Source organism: Haemaphysalis longicornis, unplaced genomic scaffold, assembly GCF_048455015.1.
Source record: "Haemaphysalis longicornis isolate Haplotype H1 unplaced genomic scaffold, Haemaphysalis longicornis Haplotype H1 scaffold_1, whole genome shotgun sequence".
NCBI classification, from domain to species: domain Eukaryota; kingdom Metazoa; phylum Arthropoda; class Arachnida; order Ixodida; family Ixodidae; genus Haemaphysalis; species Haemaphysalis longicornis.
In genome coordinates this window covers 32,991,182-33,011,894 of record NW_027526203.1, presented here as the reverse complement: position 1 = coordinate 33,011,894, position 20,713 = coordinate 32,991,182, and the positions used below count along the sequence as shown (strand labels likewise).

Here is a 20,713-nt window from a genome sequence, read left to right as displayed (position 1 = left end):
TATGCGGTGGGCCAGACAATCTGTCTCCCGTGCGCGCCGTGAAAAATTGGCGTCGACTGCTCTGCAGTGTTGGCAGTGCTACGTCGTAAGACAGAGTGGCGGGTTCTCACGCGCCGCCCGGGCTCCCGGCCGCTGATCTCATAAGTGGACCTTACAACTCCCCCCTTTAAGAGGGTTACTGGACCTCTTGGTTCAGTCAATCCGAAAAGAATTTAAAAGGGCCACTCGTTTCATCTCTCCTTCAGCAATAACAATGGAACGAACAACAGAAAAAAACACGTGGAAGGAGGTAGGTATAACCACAAATGAGCCCCCTTCCATTTCTGCAGCTGATCCGAACCCTCTCTCACCTAAACTACAAACACAACCTATTCACTAGCCGTTCAACAAGGACGGAATACTCTATCAAACCGGAAACACACAAAAAATGCTAAAAACACTAAGTGCGAGTAAAAGGAAATTGGGTCGTGTCTCCGGGGCGCGTAAACGCCACGAACAACGAGACAACTCAACCTATAACACTGATGCGCGCTATAACTGCAAAGACGCACAAACATTCCGGCACTCGACAACAAGAACAAAAGGAATAAGGACTGGCAAAAAACACGGGCAATTTTGCAGTCAACAAAAATAAAACGTTAAGAAAGTTTCCATTGTCACTATGCGCACACGCGCAAATGTCCTCCTTGACGGCGTAGCCTGATAGCGTTCATTCAAGAATGTTCGTCTGTGCTTTCGCTCACTTGCGGTGCACAGAAGGTTCAGTTCGGTCCGCGGATCAATTCGGTGCCCGGATCCAGTACCCAAGGCCTCTCGTCGCGCACAACCACTGCACACACACACACAAACCACCGACGAAAAAAGACGGGTGAACGGGAACGTTCACGTCCGTCGTGGCGGTGTTAAGGCTCGGAGGCAATTCAATACTAGCCTCCCCAATCAACATTCTGAAAGCAGGGGAGTGCATTCGCGTACTTCCAGCCCCCTCTGCGGATGATCCAGACACTGTAGCGTTGCAATGTCAACGCACGTTTCGACAATTTAGCCCCATGAGGCGAACACAACTTCGGGGAAGACGGAGTGGTATCGAAAAATGCGACTTCGCTTTCTGTGCTATAGGCCAAGTGGCCATGCCTCTCCAATGCCCCAACGTAAGACAATGCTGTGTGCTGGCAGCGTGAGCGAAGGGTTGATGCTGGAGTGGAATGGCGGCCCGCGAGCGCGACAACCTCCTCGGGATCATTCTTTCCCTTACGCACAGACTGCCCCACAACAACAACCTCTCAAGAACCTGTTATTACCAAAAAACAACTCGTGCACGCTAGGTGCATTCTGCGCAGCGGCATGACCAAGACGGCTCTTCAGGTGTCCCAGAAAGGACCTACTATGCCACCACTCAGAACTAGGGCCTGTGACACACTGCCAGGTCGCAGAACTTAGTGCATCAACCCTTCCAGCGCGGCGCCCGACTAAATCTCGGTAATGGCCGCAACCGACAGTAAGGCTACGAAGCTCCATCTCAGACACCGGAATTGCGAGACCGCTGATTGCGTCTCGTTCCCCTGTCTCCTCAACATCTGTCCCCTCACATGGTTTTCTCTCTCCTTCCTAACCTCCTCGGGAGCTCTTATTCTTTGTTCCGCAGTCCCCACGCATGCCTTTTGGTGTTTTCCATCAGCCTCCTCGGGCACACTTTCACCATCAAGACTACCTAATCCACGCGACATCTCCGTATCGTTCCTACCCTCGTCACATGCTCTCAGCTCCGTGTCCTCCACCTTCTCGCGTTCTCCCTCACTTTCTCTTCTCTTTTCTGCATGTTCAACCCAGTATACCTTCTCAGCTCCCTTATCCGCCCTTAACTCCTACTTTTCCTCAGCCTGATCGTCAACTCCGTCTCTTTTTCGCTCCATCTCGCCACATGCTGTCTCGTCTTCTCTCTCCCTTCTCTTCTGGGCGAGCGCCTGAACTCCCGACACGGAGTTCACCTTCTCTTGCAACTTTCGAGAGGAATTTGGAGCGCGGCGGACCCCAAGACTTTCCTGTCTCTACCGGTCCACCGATTAGAGTTTGGGTACTCCCCGCGCTAGCAAGTTCTCGGCATGTATTGGCTCAGTGTCTCGTGCAAACGTAACTTGCGGCCCTACACTCGCACCAACAGGGATACCCCTTGACTCTGCTCTTATACCGGACGCGCCCGCTTGAACACTCCTCATGCTCGCTTCCCTTTCCGAACAGCTGTTCCCAGCTGAGTCGCTCGCTTCCTGTGCGCAGCCACGGCCGCTTATCTCGTTCTCACGCGGCTTCAAATTGAAAAACAGGCTGCCCCCGTTCAACTTTGCTGTCAGTGCATAACTGGGCCTGTTCGAAGGGTTCTGTCTCGTGCGCTGCAGCTCCATCCCCAAATTTCGCCCGCGAGGCTGCTCGTCATTTTCGAGCATCGCTTCATTACGCCGCTCTACGGTATCACCGGATGCGCTTACCTCGTCGCTCCTCATCCCAATGTCAATCTCCACGCGTTCGACACCGGCGCAAATGCTAGCCTCGTGTAGGGAGTCACGGCTGCTTACTTTGTCATCGCAATGTTCAACTTCCAAACACTGGCCGGAACCAATCAAGTTCGCTGTCGCTATACGACGTGCTGGGTCTGTGCCCCATTGCTTCTGCTCGCGGGTGCCCGAGCGTCCGGGCGTCTCCCTTTTCCGCTCCAGCTCCAACTCATACCTTCGCAACCGCTCTTCAGATTCCAGCTTCAGCTTTTGCATGCGCTCCTTCGATTCTCGCGCCTCTCTTCTCTCTCGCTCGTCCGCTTCCCGCGCTTCTTTTTTCTCCCGTTCCTGAAACTCTAACTCCATTCGTCTAAGAATTATTGTTTCAGACTCCGCTTGGACCAACCCTCCTGCCGCTGTTCCTCCTTGAGGTGGCGCCTCATGTGTCTGACCATTTCCGTCTCCTTCCGCCATATTCGCCAGCATGCTCCGCGTGACTACCATGCAACCCCAGACTCAGACTTCACCGCCACAACGAAGCGCAAGAAATCCCACTCACCCGCACCTTCGGTGGCCGGCCGCCGCGTCGTTGGCCCCGTGCGCTGGCTTGGCTCTGCCGCTCCACTCCGCGCGGAGCTCGGCGGCTGCCGATGAAGGCGGGCTTGCGCCCGCTTGCTGCCCCTGGTTGTGGCCCGGTGATTCCTTCTGCCAAATTCTGCCGACTACGCCAGTAAAATGTTTGTGGTTCGTTTCCCCGAAGTCCGGTGTCGATCAGGAACCCAATCGCCCGGGCTCCGGTTGATTTGACAGGTGGCTGGCAGGGCGATGGTGTTGAAGTTCTTGGAGACGGCGGTTGAATTGACGAACTCGAGGCGTTGGGGTTGATTAAGTGAAACGAAGAGTTTATATACAGCTATTTACAGTAGGAAAACTGGGTACATGAGTAATGAAAAGAAATAGGTTGGCAGATCGAGCCACTACCCATCAAGGCAGCCCTTCCGGAAGACTGGAAGATGAGCATTCAAACCAAACACCTTTCCCGGAACATGATGCCGGGCAAGGACGACGAGAGACGCACCGCGCGGTCAAAAGCAATGGCCCGGAAGCTGGAAGAGAAACCCAGGATCCTCTACGCGGATGCCTCGCTCCAAAAAAAATCTTGTCCCATGGCTAACACCCTTAAAACATCCCCCTCGCGAGGGGCACGATCAAATGCAGAGCATTTCTGCGGGGGGGCGCGCCTGCAAGTCGTATGGATTACGTATTGGTTGTTGTTGTTGTAATTGTTGTCTTCCAGCGTAGACATTGTCGATGAAGTCGATGGTGAAACGTGCCGTGAACCCCCTGCCGCGGCTATGACGCAACGTGGCGCGGCTGTGACGAAACACAATCCAACACAATCCACTTTAATCCAATCCAATCCAAATCCAAGCCAATCCAAGCCAATCCAATCGAATCCAATCCAATGCCCCTCGCGAGAGAGTGTTATAGCGCCGAAATCGCCACCACGCGAACGCGTGATGCTGACGTCACGATCACGCCACAGATGTTAGCGACCGCAGCGCGCGCGAACGACATATGTGGTTTAAGCGCGAACCGACCGCGGCGAGAGAGCGCGATGCGAGCGCCCCACCTGTTCTTGCGCGCGAACCTAACGCCGCAAGAGAGGGTGTTGCGCACGTCCCCACCTGTTGTGCGCCAGAACCGAACGCGGCGAGAGAGGGCGTTGCGAGCGGAGAGAAGGCGAGGAGGACGAGGGGGAGAGGGCGCACCTCTGGCCGACGGTTGAATGAGTCAAGGATATAAGGCACGTTCGTAACCTTCCGCTCTGTGTCGGCTTTGTGGCTCAGTTGGTAGAGTACCGTGCACCTTGCGTTCCGCCCGCAGAGTCGTAGGATCGAAACCTGGCGCCGGCAAGTATTTTTTATATAGTGTAGGGGGAGCGATGCGGACGCGGACTACGGACGCCAACGCGGGTGACATCGTGAGTTACTGAAATGCTCTGCATTTAAAACTTCGAACTTCAGCTAGACGCTAGCTCCGAGTGCGCACAAATCACTCGCGCTCCTCAACTTCGTCTAACTCTCCTATTCTCGGAGCGTACACAAACCGCTCGAGAAACGACGGCTGAGACTCTGTCTCGCCGCTAGATCAGTCTAGTTGCCCGATACGGCGCTGTACCCTAAACCTCCGACGCGATCTTAACCTCTAACCTAGGGGGCTCACAAATCCCAACCTAGCTTTAACGGTCGAGACTCCTTGTCCCGCCGGGAACTGCCCAGCTCAGCGCTCAGACAAAAACGATTTCTAACGGCCAAGTTCGGCGTTATAACACCTCTAGATCACACTCTCTCGGGAACGCCCCTGCAGCGTTCGTACACGCGTAAGGGAGTGCCCAAATTCACGTAGACAGCTGTCGCTCAGCACGCTACGGAATATTCAATGAGGCGCCACCATCTTTGGGTCAACGGCACGCTCGCAGACGAGCAGGTGTGCGCGACCCCTAGGGGTGAGATCGAAAGGCGGCGACGGTGCACTGTGCCGGCCGGGGCGCGTTAACAATGGTGTCTCGCGCGGCGCGCGCTTCGATGCCGGTAATCCCACCACCTCCGCGCGTCACGTCAACGGTTCCCGGAATCCGGCGGCGCCGTTTGCTTTCTCAATGGGGGATTATCCCTGTGGTATGCGGTGGGCCAGACAATCCGTCTCCCGTGCGCGCCGTGACGAATTGGCGTTGACTGCTCTGCAGTGTTGGCAGTGCTACGTCGTCAGACAGTGGCGCGTTCTCACGCGCCGCCCGGGCGCCTGGCCGCTGATTTCATAAGTGGACCTTCCACCGACGTTTCAAGAGAACTGATGGGCATTACGGAAAAGCTGGCTGTTTCGCGCGTTTATCTGATACGCCTTACTAAATTTTATGAAAGCGTTACTATGCAATAGGTTTAAAAAAGTTACAGCCGTTCCACTCTACGTGAAAACTGTTGGAAATGCAGAGCACTGATTCGCCATAATGGGCTGTAGCGCCGTTATCCGCTCACTGCTACCACCCGACGCATTTCAAATTTCCCGCCTTCGCAGTGCTCGCGCGCCCCCTGCCGGAAACTGCGCCAGCAGGAGTTCTGTTCTTTTTGTGCTTGTTTTCCCTCCCGCATCGCCGCCCGACGTTCACGAATGGCTGCGGCTTCTCGCTGGCGAAGTTCGGCGTCGGCGGCTCGCTTGCGGCGCTTGCGCTCAGCATCCGCAGCACGCCGCCGCGCCGCCTTCTCTTCCCGCGTAGACATTGTCGATGAAGTCGATGGTGAAACGTGAAACGTGCCGTGAACCCCCTGCCGCGGCTATGACGCAACGTGGAGCGGCTATGACGCAACGTGACGCGGCTATGACGCAACACAATCCAACACAATCCACTTTAATCCAATCCAATCCAAATCCAAACCAATCCAAGCCAAGCCAATCCAATCTAAGCCAATCCAATCGAATCCAATCCAATGCCAATCCAATCCAATGCCAGACCGACGGGGAGCGATGCGGACTACGGACGCCAACGCGGGTGACATCGTGAGTTACTTAAATGCTCTGCATTTAAAAACGCCACGCCTTTGTAGATACACTTCTGCTGATGCCGACCAAACGCGTCCGTATATCACTCGTAGCGTAAAAACAGGGTGCCGCCATTTGCCTATACAGCTGCCATAACAACGGTGGCGACCACTTTACAAAGCCTCTAATCGGCTTTAACAAAGCTTTAAGCAAAATATATTTTAATATAAGGCTTAATTAACCTTACACGTTGATTTAAACTTTAGTATAATAAACGCACCGGACATGAAGGTCACATGGGGTGCGTCTATGCGGCCAGGTTTGTCATTCACGCCGCCCGCCCGCTCACATCCTTCGAGGGCGAAATCCCTCAGCTGTTGCAAGCTGAGCCCCGCAGCGGAGCGCCGTAGCAGACGACGGATCGGCTTCTTCCGCCTCGTGCGATCAGTGCGCATGCGCCGGCTGTCTCCGATTCTCGCTACTTCTCAGCGCCAGAACTTCGCTGAGCTCAGTAGTGAACGCGCTCGCCGTTTCCCTTTAACCGTGGACCTTACTGTACACCCGGTTCGAATGAATTTATTGTTTCCTACACAGTACATCGCTCTAGACAAATTTTGTCGACAGCTAAGTATCCTCCAGCATATAATTCTGGGATGCACTCACAACCCAGCCCTATCACCCCTCTCCACCCGTTGCTTTCCTGAGCTGGGGGAGAGACTGTTGACCAGCTGTCAACCGGAGGACCAGAGTTGCCTGGTGACACGGACCAAGACGGCTAGGGCAACGCGTGGATTCCCGGACTAGGGTTTCACTCTGAGCTCCAGCATTAAAATGTTCTCTATCTCTCCCGAGTCAATACTTTGCCTCCGAATGCTTTTTATTTTCTCCCTCCACAGTGTTAAATGCCTCCACTTCTTCTTGACCCGTCTGCGGGTGTCCATCTTGTTACTCTGGCAACCTACAGATAGTTAGTGCACCTCACGGTAAAAACTGCAACCAGGAGTGCTGCCTTGTATGCTGTCCTTATGATGGTCTTCATTTGTTTTTCTTCAATGCGTATAAGTTTCTAGAACGACAGGCTCTTTAAGTATTCGGCTCATGATCAATGACTGCATGAGTCTTACCGTTTCTTCTCTCGTTCCTGCTCTTCTTTTGACAAGGTGTGCAATATTGTGGCAATTGTCTAAAGGTTTTGTATTTTTTTGGTGATTGGGAGATCGACACAGCCGCTTTACTCTAGAGCACGCCGACCATTCTTACGTGACTGTTCTCAGGGAGGACGTGCGTACCTATTTCGAGGGCGACTTTCAACTTGGCTGCATGCGCCATCCGTCGTTTCCCACACACAGCTTGCGGCTCAAACAAAACTGTGGCAATATCGAAAAGTAGGTCGAAAATTTGTGTAATTAGACGCTATACAAAACGTTTTATTTGTTTCTGCCCATAATAAATGCCTTCCTCGATTTTTGCGAAACTGGCGTTAATTTTTTGCACCATGTTTTAGTTTGCTGACCCAATGCAGGGGCTGGCATCAGTTCCGGTAGAAAACACGCCGTGGTGGCTCAGTGGGTGAGGCGTTGCGCATCTGAGCCCAGGAACGCCGTGCGATTCCCGGCAGCGCCGGCATTTTCCCGATGGATGCAGGGAACGAAAACGTCTTTGTCGAGGTTTCAACGCAGGTTAAAGATCCCCGTGTTGTCGACATTTATCCGGATCCCTACATTACTGCGCGCCTTATGTCGGAGCTGTTGCTTCGGCACGGGAATTACCGAAAATTTATTTTTTTATATCTTGCTGTGGAGAGGCGCTTTGGTGAAAATGACGCCAGTGTCGGGCACGGCTGGCGACTGCGTCTGCTGAGCATGCTACGACCGAATGTGCGTAAGACGAACTGCACTGCAGAGGCATGGCACCCGCTAAAATGCGTGTCGTTGCTTTCTTCTCCGCCGGAGTGTCGTTTTCCTCATTTCCAGACTTCATGCCGCTGTGCCATATTCCAACTGATTCCAGCGAGATGCGAGGGGTGAGCCCACGAATCTTGGTGCCTCAGTCGTAGCTTCCGGGTGGCATCGATGACGTATTTCCGCGGACGTTTGATGAGCACGGCTGATAACGGACGGCTAGGAGTGACGGAGAAGTCAACAAATGAGCCTAATAACACATCCGGCTGATGTCACTACGCTCCAGACAGATTCAACAAGATTATCAGAGTGGTGTTGCTCCAGGCAAATGGAGATTAACACAGATAACACTAAACATGTAACGTTTACTTCCTCTAAATATTTAACTCCGAATCAGAACACTACTCGCAATACCCGTATAGGGACCGGGCGGCCGTTGCATGGCACCACCGTCGCTTCAGCGAATAGCGCCGCCCGTGGCGAACCGCTCCTCAGTGGAATGCCGGTGGCGGTCAGCGCAGCGTTAGTGTGCATGGCTTTCTGTCGTTTTTCTGCGGTGCGGCTTGCAAAGCGTAGATAAGGACAGGGACTTTTTTCAGATCGGTAAATCTCGAGCCTGGATGTGACCTTTACGAGGCATGCCATGTGTGAGATTTACGTCCATGCTCAGTATACATTTACAAATAGCAGACAATATGCGCCAAGCTGGAAGTGAAAGTCCTTTCCTTCATGCAATTATTTCATGCCTACATGCAGTTTCACGTATCGAGTAGTATATTGCACCTAAATGCTCCCACAAAAGCCGGTGTGTGCAACCGATCCAGGAATGCTACGGCGCTGGCCTTTGGCAATTGATGACGAAACGGCGTCGTGCACAAGCGAAAGACAAAGTTGGGGGGTGCCCTCTAAGATTTACTTCAAAACCGAAGTTAATGAACGACGCATCGGTAACTTCATTAACTACGGCTCAAACGTGTTTAATTTCACAGAAATTCTCTTACTTCAGTCATCGGGAATTATTTACAGAATAAATACCGCATGATAAAATGTTATTGCTTGTCGTGGAGAAGCATTGCTTTACAAGAATTGCAATGGTTGCTGGCTAGTATTGGTTAATGGTTTTTCAAAAACCAATTCCTGTGTGGCTGAAGGACGATAGACAGGAGGGTGCCGAAAACCTGTACTCAGTTTCACAACTGAATGCTGCGGTCGTTTTACAAGCTGCCACGTACCCTTGAAAAATTATGCACTTCTCCGTCTAACGACGATGATGGTTTCTCGCAAAACTTTCTCGTGTGGGCTCCATTGGTTGCCTTCTGGATTAAAACTTTGACTTTCTTTTTGCAAGCTTCGAATTTGACTAGCACGCAGTTTGGTCTTTTGATCGCAGCGTCTTTGACCAATTCCCATTCGATTTCGCGCGAAGAAAGCTTTGCGTTCAACCATTGTAATCATTGGACGGAGGGCTAGATGATTTTGCTGTTTAATTTTAAACTGCCATGTATTCCTCTCCAAATATAAACTTTTTCCAGCTTGTCGGAAATGCGTCTGTGCTGGAGGACTCGGGCTGATGCACCCATATTTGAGGCGACTAATCGCGCGTTTTTGGCGTCTTCACAAGGCATTACACGATTTTTTAGGTACTCTGTACAGAATACTTAAGCATTAAAAAAACACCCGCTGACGTTAACACTGCCACATTTTTTTACTATCGGTGCCAGCATTTATTCCACGCAGGTGGCAAAACGGGAAGGCGAGGAGGGATAGTTTGTAGCTTGGGCAGTTCGGTGGGTGAATAACTTTGGCAGATAAAATGACCACCACAAACGTGGGAGTTCCACTTTTGCATTCAGGCTCCCATGCTGTCACAGTGTCGCTCACCAAAACCGAAGGCACAAAGCTCACGGTTACAGAAAGAAAGTGTAAACTAGCTCAACATTTATACGGCCACACTGTAATCCATCTCGTACGCAAGTGCCTTTCTCTTCAAAGCACACGTATCGAGGTATCCCATCGTTAAGGCTGGCGTGAAAACTGTAGCCATTTAAACCAGTGAAGATAATTTGAAGTGGTAAAAATGAATACTAATATTAAGAGTTTTATTCCTACTCAGATCGCGCAAAGCCAGGCGCAGAGCTCTGCAAAAAGCGCTCGTGTCGATGTAGCCCATTCCCAAACTTAGAAGCGTCAAATAAGTTTATGTAGCCGTTAGTGCATTTAAGAAGAAATTAATACTAATATAGTAGTTTTCCCCGATCTTAGAACGGGTGGAGCCAAGCGTAGATCGCTGCAAAAAGCGCTCATGCCATTGTAGCCGATACACAACTTTAGAAACGCCGACAAGTTTATGTAGCCGTTACTGCATCTAACAACCCAACACATCTGTCTAAACCTCGTTTCATCTCACATGTCCGCCCACAACACCACTAAAACATTCAAAGCACCGAAGCAAACACGACAAAAATAACAGGAGGCTGTGTAGTCCAATGCACCGGCTCATTACACTGACGAGGGGAGCGCCGAGTGGTGGCGCCACCCGTCAAGCTGCCCGGTCCCTATAGAGTCAGTCCAGTTTACGTATCTCCGTATTTTTGTTAGTTCAAACTTAACCTGGAACACTCATATAGAACACTCATATAGTAAAGCTTTTAAAAAACTGGGCCTTCTAAAACGACGTTTACAGCTTGGAAACTCTGAAACTAAACGGCATGCACGCAGTTCTTTAATTCTTCCTTCGTTAGAGTACTCTTCTATTACATGGCACACGCTCCAGTAATATCTGACAGCCTTCCTGGAGCAAAGAGTACAGAGCAAAGCGGCTAGGTTGATTCCTTCATGTTTTTCCCGCTATGAGAGTGTTTCGGCAATAAATGCGCCTCTCAAACTTCGGAAATTCGAAGAAAATACTGTCGCTTATCATTTTTCAATGCTTTTTATCCCAGTGGTTTATTGCCTTCAAGCAGTCATGTTCATCCAGCTACTTATGTATCAGCACGCATCGATCATGTGCATGAAGTCACACCCATATGCTCCAAAACTAACAAATACCAAAATTCACCATTACCAGTTAGTATTGCCGACTGGAATATGCTGCCTGCCAGTGTGGCAAACCTAGCCGAGCTGCCCTCGTTCCAGAGTGCTCTGTTAGCGTTTTTAGGAAGTGAACATACGCTCTCGTTCTGTACCAATATTTTTTTGTACTTTTTTTACAACCTTGCAATGTATGTGCTGGCTTTTCACCCTGCAATCAATTTGACATGTGTAACTTGTATGCAATTTTTTTGTTTTATGCGCAATGGAGGAATTATAGAATTTATTGTCCACATGGAAAGGAAAGACCACCAGCACTCGTAGTTTCTCTTACCTAAGGGTGGACACCGGAATGCCTGCTGGTGGGGGGGGGGTGAGGAATGGGGAACACAGTTTGTGGGAATCGCGGAGAACCATGGCCCACGATCCCGAGCCGGCTGCGCATCGGGAGAGACGCTTGTGCGCTGAAACCGGTCCGGCGCTCCGCTGGTTCGTCGGCGCCCCCGAGACATGGCATCACCGGTCCGTGCGGGCATAGGCATAGGCGTGCGGGCGTCGCGAACGTGTGCGCGAGAGGGAGACGATGAGAGTCTTGTCGGAGACCAGGTCGAGGCTGTTTCGGCGGAACATCGCGGCGATGTCGGCGGATACATGTATCTGAGGTGGGAGCTTTGTTTGTCGCGCGCCATGAGTGCCTGCCTCCCGTTCGCGGTCACGACCCGGACGGCGTGATTCGTGAACGCCGTCGAGCCTTGTGCTCACATGCTTTGGGATTACCCATATACACGGCTGTGCTTCGGCACTACTGTCTACTGTGTTCTCGTATCGGCGAACCTCGCTGGGCTGCCGTAGGCATGGGAGCCCGCGTGGTTGACACTCCGGGAGCTAGCGTGGGGGCCTACCCCAGAGTGCTGGCAAGGTCCCCGAGGAACCTCTCACACATCCCACAAGTTGTACATGAAAGGGAAAAGAGAGAGATAGGGAGGATACATATATGCATACATACAGGACTAACTAAGACATGTGTACAATATATACAAGCTAAACTCTAAAACACTATGGAGAAACAAAAAGAAAAAGCTCCCCCCACACACACACACACAAAAACGGCCACAGTTCGGTTTAGCTGGGGGGAAAGTGGAGCCGGGAGGAGTACTGAGGCGTTCTGGTAGGACCCCAGAGCCTTATGGACTCCGTCCCGCTCTCCGGCACTTCCTGGCGGCCACAGAAATTCTTCTACGTCCCGAGCTCCTGCCCCGAAGGCTGCCAACAGTTCGGTCCTCCCTGACACAAACTGGGGGCACTCCAGGACCAGATGCGGCAGGGTCTGGACAGCCACCCGGCAGTGCTGGCAAGACGGGTCGTCGACGAGCTGCAGGCGGTGCTTTCGCTCGGCCGTCCACAAGCACCCCACGCGGAAGCGCAGGAGAGCCGAGCGTTGTTTTCGGCGCATCCGTGTGGCCCGTATGGGTGGTGGGGCCTCTCCAGCAGCCAACCTCGGGTCAGGGTGCTGGGCCCGTACATGCCGCTGGATCAGCAGGCGGGCGTCATCCGCAGCTGCCTGGGCCGCCGTGGGCGAAAGGAGCAGCTCGAGGGCGTCGGCAGCCAGCTTGTCTGCCCTCTCGTTGCCCTCCATCCCAATGTGGCCTGTAACCCACTGCAACCGCATGCGAGCTCCCCGTTCAGCCCGCCGGGCCACCTTGTTCCGCACGGCCCGCACCAGGAGGGAGAGCGGGTCACCCTCCCGCATCCGCAGTAGGGCTACTCGGGAATCGCACAGCAGGGTGCAGCGCTTGGGGGACGGCTCCAGCTCCAGCAGTACGTCCAGGCCAAGGCTTACGCCCACCACTTCGGCCGTGGCGGATGATGCGGCGTAGTGCAGCCGGGCCTGCCTGGTGGCCTCCCCAGCACTGTTGCTACAGTGGCCGAACCCTCCCGCTGCCGCACGGAGCCGTCTGTGTAGACCAGGGTGTGGCCCTCCAAGTCACCCCACACGACGCCCCGGGCCAGCTGCACCTGCCCGCAGTGCGACGTCCGCGGCTTACTGCGCAGGCCCGGGATGTCCGTGCACACGTCGTCCTCCAGGGCCCGACATGCTTCCACGGGAGCCACCACCTTATGCGCCCCATACGCTAGTGGCGGTGTGTATGCAGCCGCTGCAGCAGTGGGCTGCCTCCCTCAGCCCTCCGCAGGCGGTCAATTTGGCCCAGAGTGCGCTGGTCCGCGGCATTTGGAGCGTACATGCCCCCACCTCTCCCAGCGTCTTTGCACATTGCGAGTCTCGAGGCAGGCCCAGGAAGGTGTGGATGTCCCTGCGGTGGTCGCCCTCCAGCTGCCGCCACCTGGACTTGGGCGGCGTGAACAGTGGCACCCCGTACATTAGCAGCCCCACAGCTGTGGCATTGTAGAGCCACAGGGCCGTTCTCTACGAGCAGCCGCGGTCCCGGGCGGCCACCCTTCGCACGGCCGTGGTGACCATCTGTTCCCTGGCTCGGAGCTCCCTCGTGGCCTGCCGTAAGTTAACGCAGTGGTCCAGTGTGAGCCCCAGGTAGCGCACACTGGTCTTCCAGCTGAGCTCCTCGCCATCGATATGCAGGCACCTGGCCCTGCAACGGGACTGGGCATCCGGACGCACAAGAATCGCCTCCGTCTTGCTCGTGGACAGCTGTAGGCCAACATTGACCAGCTTGGCCCGCACCGCGTCCACCACCACCTGCAGCTACAGCACGACGCTTCGGCAGCTCCCCTTGGGACCCAGCACCCAAAGGGCCACGTCGTCGGTGTACACAGACATGTACACCCTGTGAGCCCCTCCTCTGGGCAGGCAGTCTGGTTGTGCTGCCATAACCAGGTTGAACAGGAAGGGACTGACGGCTGAGCCCTGCGTGGGGCCCACGTCCACTGGACGGGGGCACCGACAGGGCGCTGCCCACGTGCACCCACGTCGTGCGGCCCGTCAGGAACACCTCGACGAAACTCCGCAGCTTGCCCGCAATGCCACCTTCCTCCATGGCCATGGAGATGGAAGGGCGCTGCATGTTGTCGAAGGCGCCCTTGACGTCTAGTAGCAGCAGGGCTGCCACCTGCCTGGTCTCACGGGCATGCTGCAGTGCTGCCACCACGTCGGCAATGGAGTCCGTCGCTGCCCTATGCCTCCGGAAGCCCGTGAGCTGCTCCGAGATCAACTCCTCCACCGCTGTGATGGCCTGCATCCTGCGCAGGTCCACCTGCTCCAGCAGCTTGCAGCCACAGGAGGTAAGAGGCCATGGCGCGGTAGGGCGTAAGTGCCCCAAAACTCCGGCTTGGTTTGGGGAGGGGCTGCACGATGGGCAGCAGCCAATCGGGTGGCAGCCGCCCTGTCGCCCAGATGCGGTTGTAGGCTGCCAGAAGCTTCGCAAACCCCACTTCGTCCAGGTTGCGCAGTAACTGGTAGGTGAGGCCGTCAGCCCCATGTGCCGACTTTCGCTTGCAGAAGCGCAACGCCCCACGCAGTTCAGCCTCCGTAATGGGGGTGTCATTGAATGGACGTCCCTCTGACTCCTCCGGCGCTGCAACCACCTGCCCAGCTGCCACCTGGTGTGGCGTCAGGAAGTGCTTCGCGAAGAGCCCGGCCAGCTCCTCGTAGCTGGAATTCCTCCTGATGGCCAGTGCGGCCAGGGGGTTGCGTTTACCACGGGGCTTGAGGACCGACTGGAAAATGCCCCAGAGGCGGCGGCAGCATGGGTCGGCCTCCGAGCTAACGCACAGCTCGGCCCAACGCTGCCTGCTGAGGCGGTTGGCGTGCCGTCGGCAGGCCGCGTCCACGCGTTGGTACGCCGTCCACTCAATCCTGGCTCCGGTGCGCTGCGCCTTCCTCCCAGCCCGGTTCTGCTCCACTCACAGCTGCAGCAGCTTTAGGTCCGGCGTGGTGGCGTCCTTGGCAATGGAGCAGCTCCGCGTGGCTCGCTTGGCTCGGCGAATCAGGCCCGCGAACAGCTCATCTCCCTCCCTCAGGTCCTCCTGGCAAAGGCAGTGCCGGAAGTGGTCCCAGTGGGTGACGTGTTGCAGTATGAGTCGCCTGTCCGGCTTGCCGGTTGGTCCCAATAGCGTCTTGGCTCCTAGGGTATCTCAATAAATAAATAAATAAATACACTAATGGAGGAACGTCTATACACAGTTTATCGCATAATTCCAACCCATATATTGGTTCGATATCAAGGCATGCACTTTGCCATTGGTGCGCACATGATCATGAGAAGCTGGAAAAGGACAGGAGAGTATGTGTGTTCAATCTAACAAAGCGCGTGCGTGCGTGTGTTTTCTGCACATTGGGTTTCAATGCTGAATAAAATACCGCCGAAGGAGAAGGAAAATTCCTCGGCAGAAAAATTCGATGCTTAGAAAATGATTACAGTGGCCCCAAACGCCCACCGGCGTAGAGATAATAGCTGTTCCTGCAATGGCGCTAACCCACGCACTGATTCCCGTGCACGCGCACGCCAGGACGCACTCACCCACAAATGTTCAGAAAAGGGAAAACCAGCGAGCAGAACGCAGGACAAGAGGAGGAGGCACACACACAACACCGCTGGACTAACAACTGGTTTATTCGGCAGAAACACATCACATTTATACACCAAAACCTGCGCGCGCGCACACTTTTGAACAACGAGGAGAGCCGAACTAAAAAGAGAAAAACATGGTTTTCTCGGCTCCCCGCAAACTTTCTGGTCTGTGCCCCCAAATCTCGGGTGGGAAGAGGCAAGCTGACACTTGCAAAACTAACCACCAGACGAGGTTCACCATGTGCGCAGTGGGGGTGGTTTATTCTATCCCATTGTCCTGTGGAAAAATATACATTGGGCAGACTTGCGGGTGTCTAAATGAACGCCTGAGGCAGCACCGAGGTACCTTAGGCTCGGGCACGGGAAGCAATCTAGCTTTGCATGTAAAAGATTGCCAGGATTGTGCCCCACGGTTGCACCTCGCTAGCATTATCGGTCGTGGGAAAACGAGACGTGAGCGAGAACTGCTAGAAGCGTATTTTATAAGAAAGAATAAACAGAGTTGCGTTAGTGTTCCTTCGGTTGTTATCACAGAAAAGGAATTTGAATTCTTATCTTTTTAGTTCGGCTCTCCTCGTTGTTCAAAAGTGTGCGCGCGCGCAGGTTTTGGTGTATAAATGTGATGTGTTTCTGCCGAATAAACCAGTTGTTAGTCCAGCGGTGTTGTGTGTGTGCCTCCTCCTCTTGTCCTGCGTTCTGCTCGCTGGTTTTCCCTTTTCTGAACATTATGAACCAACTAGCCCAGCAATTCACTCTCTTGAACTATCACCCACAAATGCTCCCGCAGTTCTCGCATCGTTGATAAAACCAAAGAATATTGAGCTCGCCTGCACATTTACGGCAGGGGAATGGTTACAGAAAACGGCTGCGACTCTTGTTTTTCTGAAAAGACCCTGAAACGTATATATGACGTTTGACTGCTGAAGCGGCTACATAATCGTGGGGAGTTTTATCTCAGGCAATATCACTGGTCGCACCAGTCGCAGTTTTAATACAAATAACATCAAGCCGCTGCTCCTAAGACATTCCATTAGCGTCCCTAAGACAACGTGAAACAGGGAGCCGCATCTTTGTCTATCAGGAAAAAACTGCAGCCCTTTCAACTTGATTACTATCGTGGACTGAAAAAATAGACTAAAACGAAAATAAAGTCCCGTATCTGCTCATTTCGTTGGAAATGTTGACGAAAGACGACAGTCGACTGGTGTCCCTGCAAAGTAAATGCCTCCCTTCGATTTCCCGGTCATCTCTCATGCTGTTCCTCTCCTATCCCGTTCCTCCTGAGGTAACACACTAGAGGTTTGCTCAAGTTCCTTTAAATTTACCACGTTCCACTGCTCCAAGTCGGGTGCCTCGATGCCAGCGCTGCCGTACGGCGGAGACGCGCGTAAATGGAGGCACCCGATTACAACGTTTATCAAACCTCGTTGCCCTACTCCACGAGTGGTGTTTCAAGCGAAACGTGGAACCAATTTAGTGGAACCTTTCGTTGCTGTTGCGATTTGATTTCTTAAATACCGCCAGGAGCTATAGCAGCGCGGGCAGCAGCAGACGACGGTTTTCTGCAGTTGATGTAGTATTTTATTTGCTATAAAAAAAACCAAGCATCCATAAATTTTTAATAAAAGAACACCGCATATATCACTCATGTATTGAATTTCTGCCTTAAATTTACGTAATGTCCTGCTCTTGTTCAACAATGTTGACGAGTATGAACATTGACACCGGATTTAGACGCTACATTTGACTGTGGATATATAACACTATTGCGCAGCTTCTGTTTCACTTTGGCCAGGTGGCTGAATCAAGTCACAGACAGACAGACAGACAGACCAAAATTTCTGCGTTTAAGTAGCCCAAGAAAGACTATCGTCTTTAAAATAATCATGTTTTGTTCCTTGCGCTTGTTCGGACTGTGCCCGGTCGATGCATTAGTAAACAGGATACAATCGACTCTCGATCATTAAAAGTCGCTTAATTGTCATTTCTGGTTAAGTGGAAGTGACGTTCTGGTCCCGGTGGTTATACATGGGATTCAATAAAATCAATTTCTCGATAATAAGAAGATAATGGAAGTTATTTGGAACAAAAAGCATTCAGTTGGCCGTCATTGCTTGATGAAATTCAAAATTTTTAAGCGCCAAAACACCACCGTGCTCTGTATTATGACAGCGTCATCGCAATTACCGAGTGCGCGCGCAGCCAGGTCAGTTGAGACTCGCGCCAGGGTACGTATCCCTCTCTCTTCAGGTCCTCAATTTTTTTTTTTTTTTGTCGCGCACTATTTCGTGTGACAGTTTGCCCGCTGATCGCTAATTCCGGCTTCGACTGTAGCGATAAGTCCGCACTATGAGGGCAAACCGTGTCATGCCCTCGAATGAGCCATAAAAGTCGATGTTCTGAACAAAATCAAGGGGGACGTGTTGCTTACAACTTGCCATGTTCTTATTGTGCTTTCTGTTTAAATGGAAGTTCGGTTAGTTCGAAGATTTGTGCGGTCCCCGTGGACTTCGTCTTACGGGAATCGACCGTATTGAGAGATTCTAATTCAAGCGCATTTGTGATTCGTTTCGTGACATCAGTTTCATTGGTATTCAAACGGCTTCCTGACTGAAGCTGGTTGTGGGGTGCTACGAATGAGCCCTCCGCTGGGCTTTGTTTCAACACTCCTCGCCTGTGCGGCGAAGCCTCCACTACGTGCGCCTTTCAAACAGGCCCTCCTTGTCGGTGACTCACACTTGCAGCCGGCAATTCAGACAAGCTGCGACTTGCCTGGATCTCTGGCGCCTATCTGTCGGCGTGGTCAAACTTCGATGCCGTGCCGACGCAACAGGCCGAGACCTGTTCCAAAGACACGAAGGCCCCGCGTCCGCTGCGGAGACCTCCTCTCTCCCCTCTCTTGGACACAGCGTGCGCCGCTACTACCGACTGTTCAAGAACTCTGGAAGGAGTGTTGTGTGTGTCTGTGCCGTTCGTGACGTGTGCACAACCTAGAGGGAATGCTTGTTTCGACCGTTGGCGATTTGGGTATAAATAAGACCCCCCCAAGCGCTGTAGTTCATTCCTGTTTGAGCAGTGAATCAATGCTGTCACTCTGCTCGAGTCCTTTACTGTAACCTCGCCCGTCAAGGCATTGTTCTTTGGCTTCAGCTCATCTCTCGCTATGAAGTAAACATTTATGTTTGCCTACGGCTCCTGGACTTCTTCATGGCTGCAACATTGGCTGGCAGCTCGCTTCAAACCACGCTACCACACGTATGTCGGAGGTGACGGAGGTCGGCTCAGGTCGGCCTTCCCGGATGCAACAACGGGTTGTCAGCGGTGGGATGACAACGTAGGCAACAGGGGTTTAACGCGCCGACGTAGGGTGCCTGGATGTTCCTCCTCGCCCGCCCCTCCGTGAAGGGTGGAGACATCCTTTGCAGGGTCCCTCGCCGCCTCGACCGGTTTTCGGAGCCACCGACCGCCATTACGATCGCCGCCCGCTACTGCGGCGGAACCGCGGTTGACGTGCTGTAGCAGTCTGGCCGCGGTTAGCGGCTCAAAATGCCTTGTTGCTGCGTGCCTCTGTGCACAAACCACTGCAGGAATGGTTGGCGAATGTTGGCGAATGTTTCTGTGGTGGTATCTTGTCTAATATTTTTAATTGATCAAGTGAAGGTGCTGAACCAGTCACGTACTTTTGGGATTTCATTGCATCATTTTGAGTATTATAACGAGATGTGGCTCTGTGTAGCAAACTGGGAGACTTGCTGTCGTAATCAGTTCCCTTTGAATTATATTTCATGACTTCTTGCTTTGTTTGGTTGTGTTTGTTTGTTTTTAACTTTTTACCAAATGATCCCCAACTCTTTTACTTTTAATTATGAATCGATTGTGAATCGATTTTTCTTTTTTCTGATAGTTTTCTTTGAAGTTCCCCTCCTCCATTTTTGAGGGTAGGTCCACTGGAGCTGTGCGCGGGCCCGGGCCGGCCCGAAAGCCCGAGCTCGGCCCGACCCGCGGGCCGGGCTCGGGTCGGGTAGCACGCATTATTTCGGGCCCGGGCCGGACTCGGGCTTGAACCAAAATTTTGCCGGGCCGTGCCGGTCCGATCCGGCCCGGGCAGTTCCTGAGGCACGGCTATCCTGTGCAGCAAATTCTAAATTGTTGGCAAGAGAAAGTTTTCTTGTTGATATTTCAGGTAAAGTGAAAACAAAAAAAAAAGGAAGTGCTGATTCACTACCGCACCGTTAAAAGATATGATAAAAAGACGATTGCACTTAGAAAGCCTTCACATCAAAAAACGAAACGTCTGGGTCCCATCAGCTTAATTTGTGCTGCTGAGCACGAGGTCGCGGGTTCGATTCCCGGCCGCGGCGGCCGTTTTTCTGATGGAGGCGAAAAGCAGAAGCGCCCGTGTGTACGAGATTACGGCGCGCGTTAGATCCCTAGGTGGTCAAAATTAATCCGGAGCCCTCCACTACGGCGCGCCTCATCGCCTGCGTTGCATCGGCGCGTTAAACCCTACAATCAATCAAACCATCAGCTTAGTGGGAGAGAGCGGGCCAGAAAACGAGGGCACTCCAGCAACCGACTACAACATGATTGTATTTGCTCTCTCCTTTTCGAACTAAAACAATCAGAACAAACGTGGCCTGGATTTCGCAGTGTGTGCAGAGTTTGAAGAACCAATTTTCTAAGCAGAGCCCATAATTATTTCGCGCAAGAATTTTTTTACAGCCATGACTAAAGGCAAGAAAGAACAGAAGCGCAGATAAAATCATGCTGCCAACGTAACTTGAGGGAAAGACAAAATTCAAATGGTGATACCGGACGCATCGTCTGATCAAATTTCAGCAAGGAATGGAAGAACGCAAGGTGCAATATCTGTTGAAGAATTACAATAATAAAAAAATCCCCTTACTCGGAATCATTTAAGGTATCCTCGGGTGTGCCTTGATTTCGAAGACTGGCAAATGAAGTGGCAAATGAAGTTACACAGCTACCGAAAATACAGCTTCTAAGTGAGGATAAGTTGTACAAAGTTCGGTCCAAGTTTAAAGGAAATTTAAATCTTAGACAGTCGTATTCGCTTTGTGTTTACGCTTTTTAGGTTAACAGCAAACTTCTTCAAGTTCATGTTAATATCCTGTCGGACTAGGGATGATATTTAACAACACTCTAAAGTAGTCGTGTTCACTTTGTGCTTACGCTTTTTAGGTTAACA

At 52.5% G+C, this 20,713-nt stretch overlaps 1 protein-coding gene across 1 annotated transcript; it reads right to left on the bottom strand.

Moving 5' to 3' along the window:
* Window positions 1–11,476: 11,476 nt before the first annotated feature.
* On the bottom strand, window positions 11,477–16,300 carry LOC144162708 (uncharacterized). Its single transcript, XM_077693381.1, has 9 exons — window positions 16,278–16,300; window positions 14,285–14,723; window positions 13,857–14,199; window positions 13,722–13,798; window positions 13,596–13,673; window positions 13,202–13,385; window positions 12,881–13,116; window positions 12,522–12,770; window positions 11,477–11,551 (listed from the first exon to the last, which is right to left on the bottom strand). Exons 1-9 carry the CDS (start codon window positions 16,298–16,300, stop codon window positions 11,477–11,479), a joined length of 1,704 nt encoding a protein of 567 aa, XP_077549507.1.
* Window positions 16,301–20,713: the final 4,413 nt, after the last annotated feature.

What these genes read in the sequence shown, in the direction of transcription:
- LOC144162708 (XM_077693381.1), bottom strand. Translation starts at nt 16,300, where the DNA reads ATGCGAGAACTGCGGGAGCATTT. An exon ending in CCGATTGGCTGCTGCCCATC is followed by an intron (nt 14,200 to 14,284) that starts GTGCAGCCCCTC and finishes TGTGGCTGCAAG; the next exon opens with CTGCTGGAGCAGGTGGACCT. An exon ending in GGTGCCCCCGTCCAGTGGAC is followed by an intron (nt 13,799 to 13,856) that starts GTGGGCCCCACG and finishes TGGTTATGGCAG; the next exon opens with CACAACCAGACTGCCTGCCC.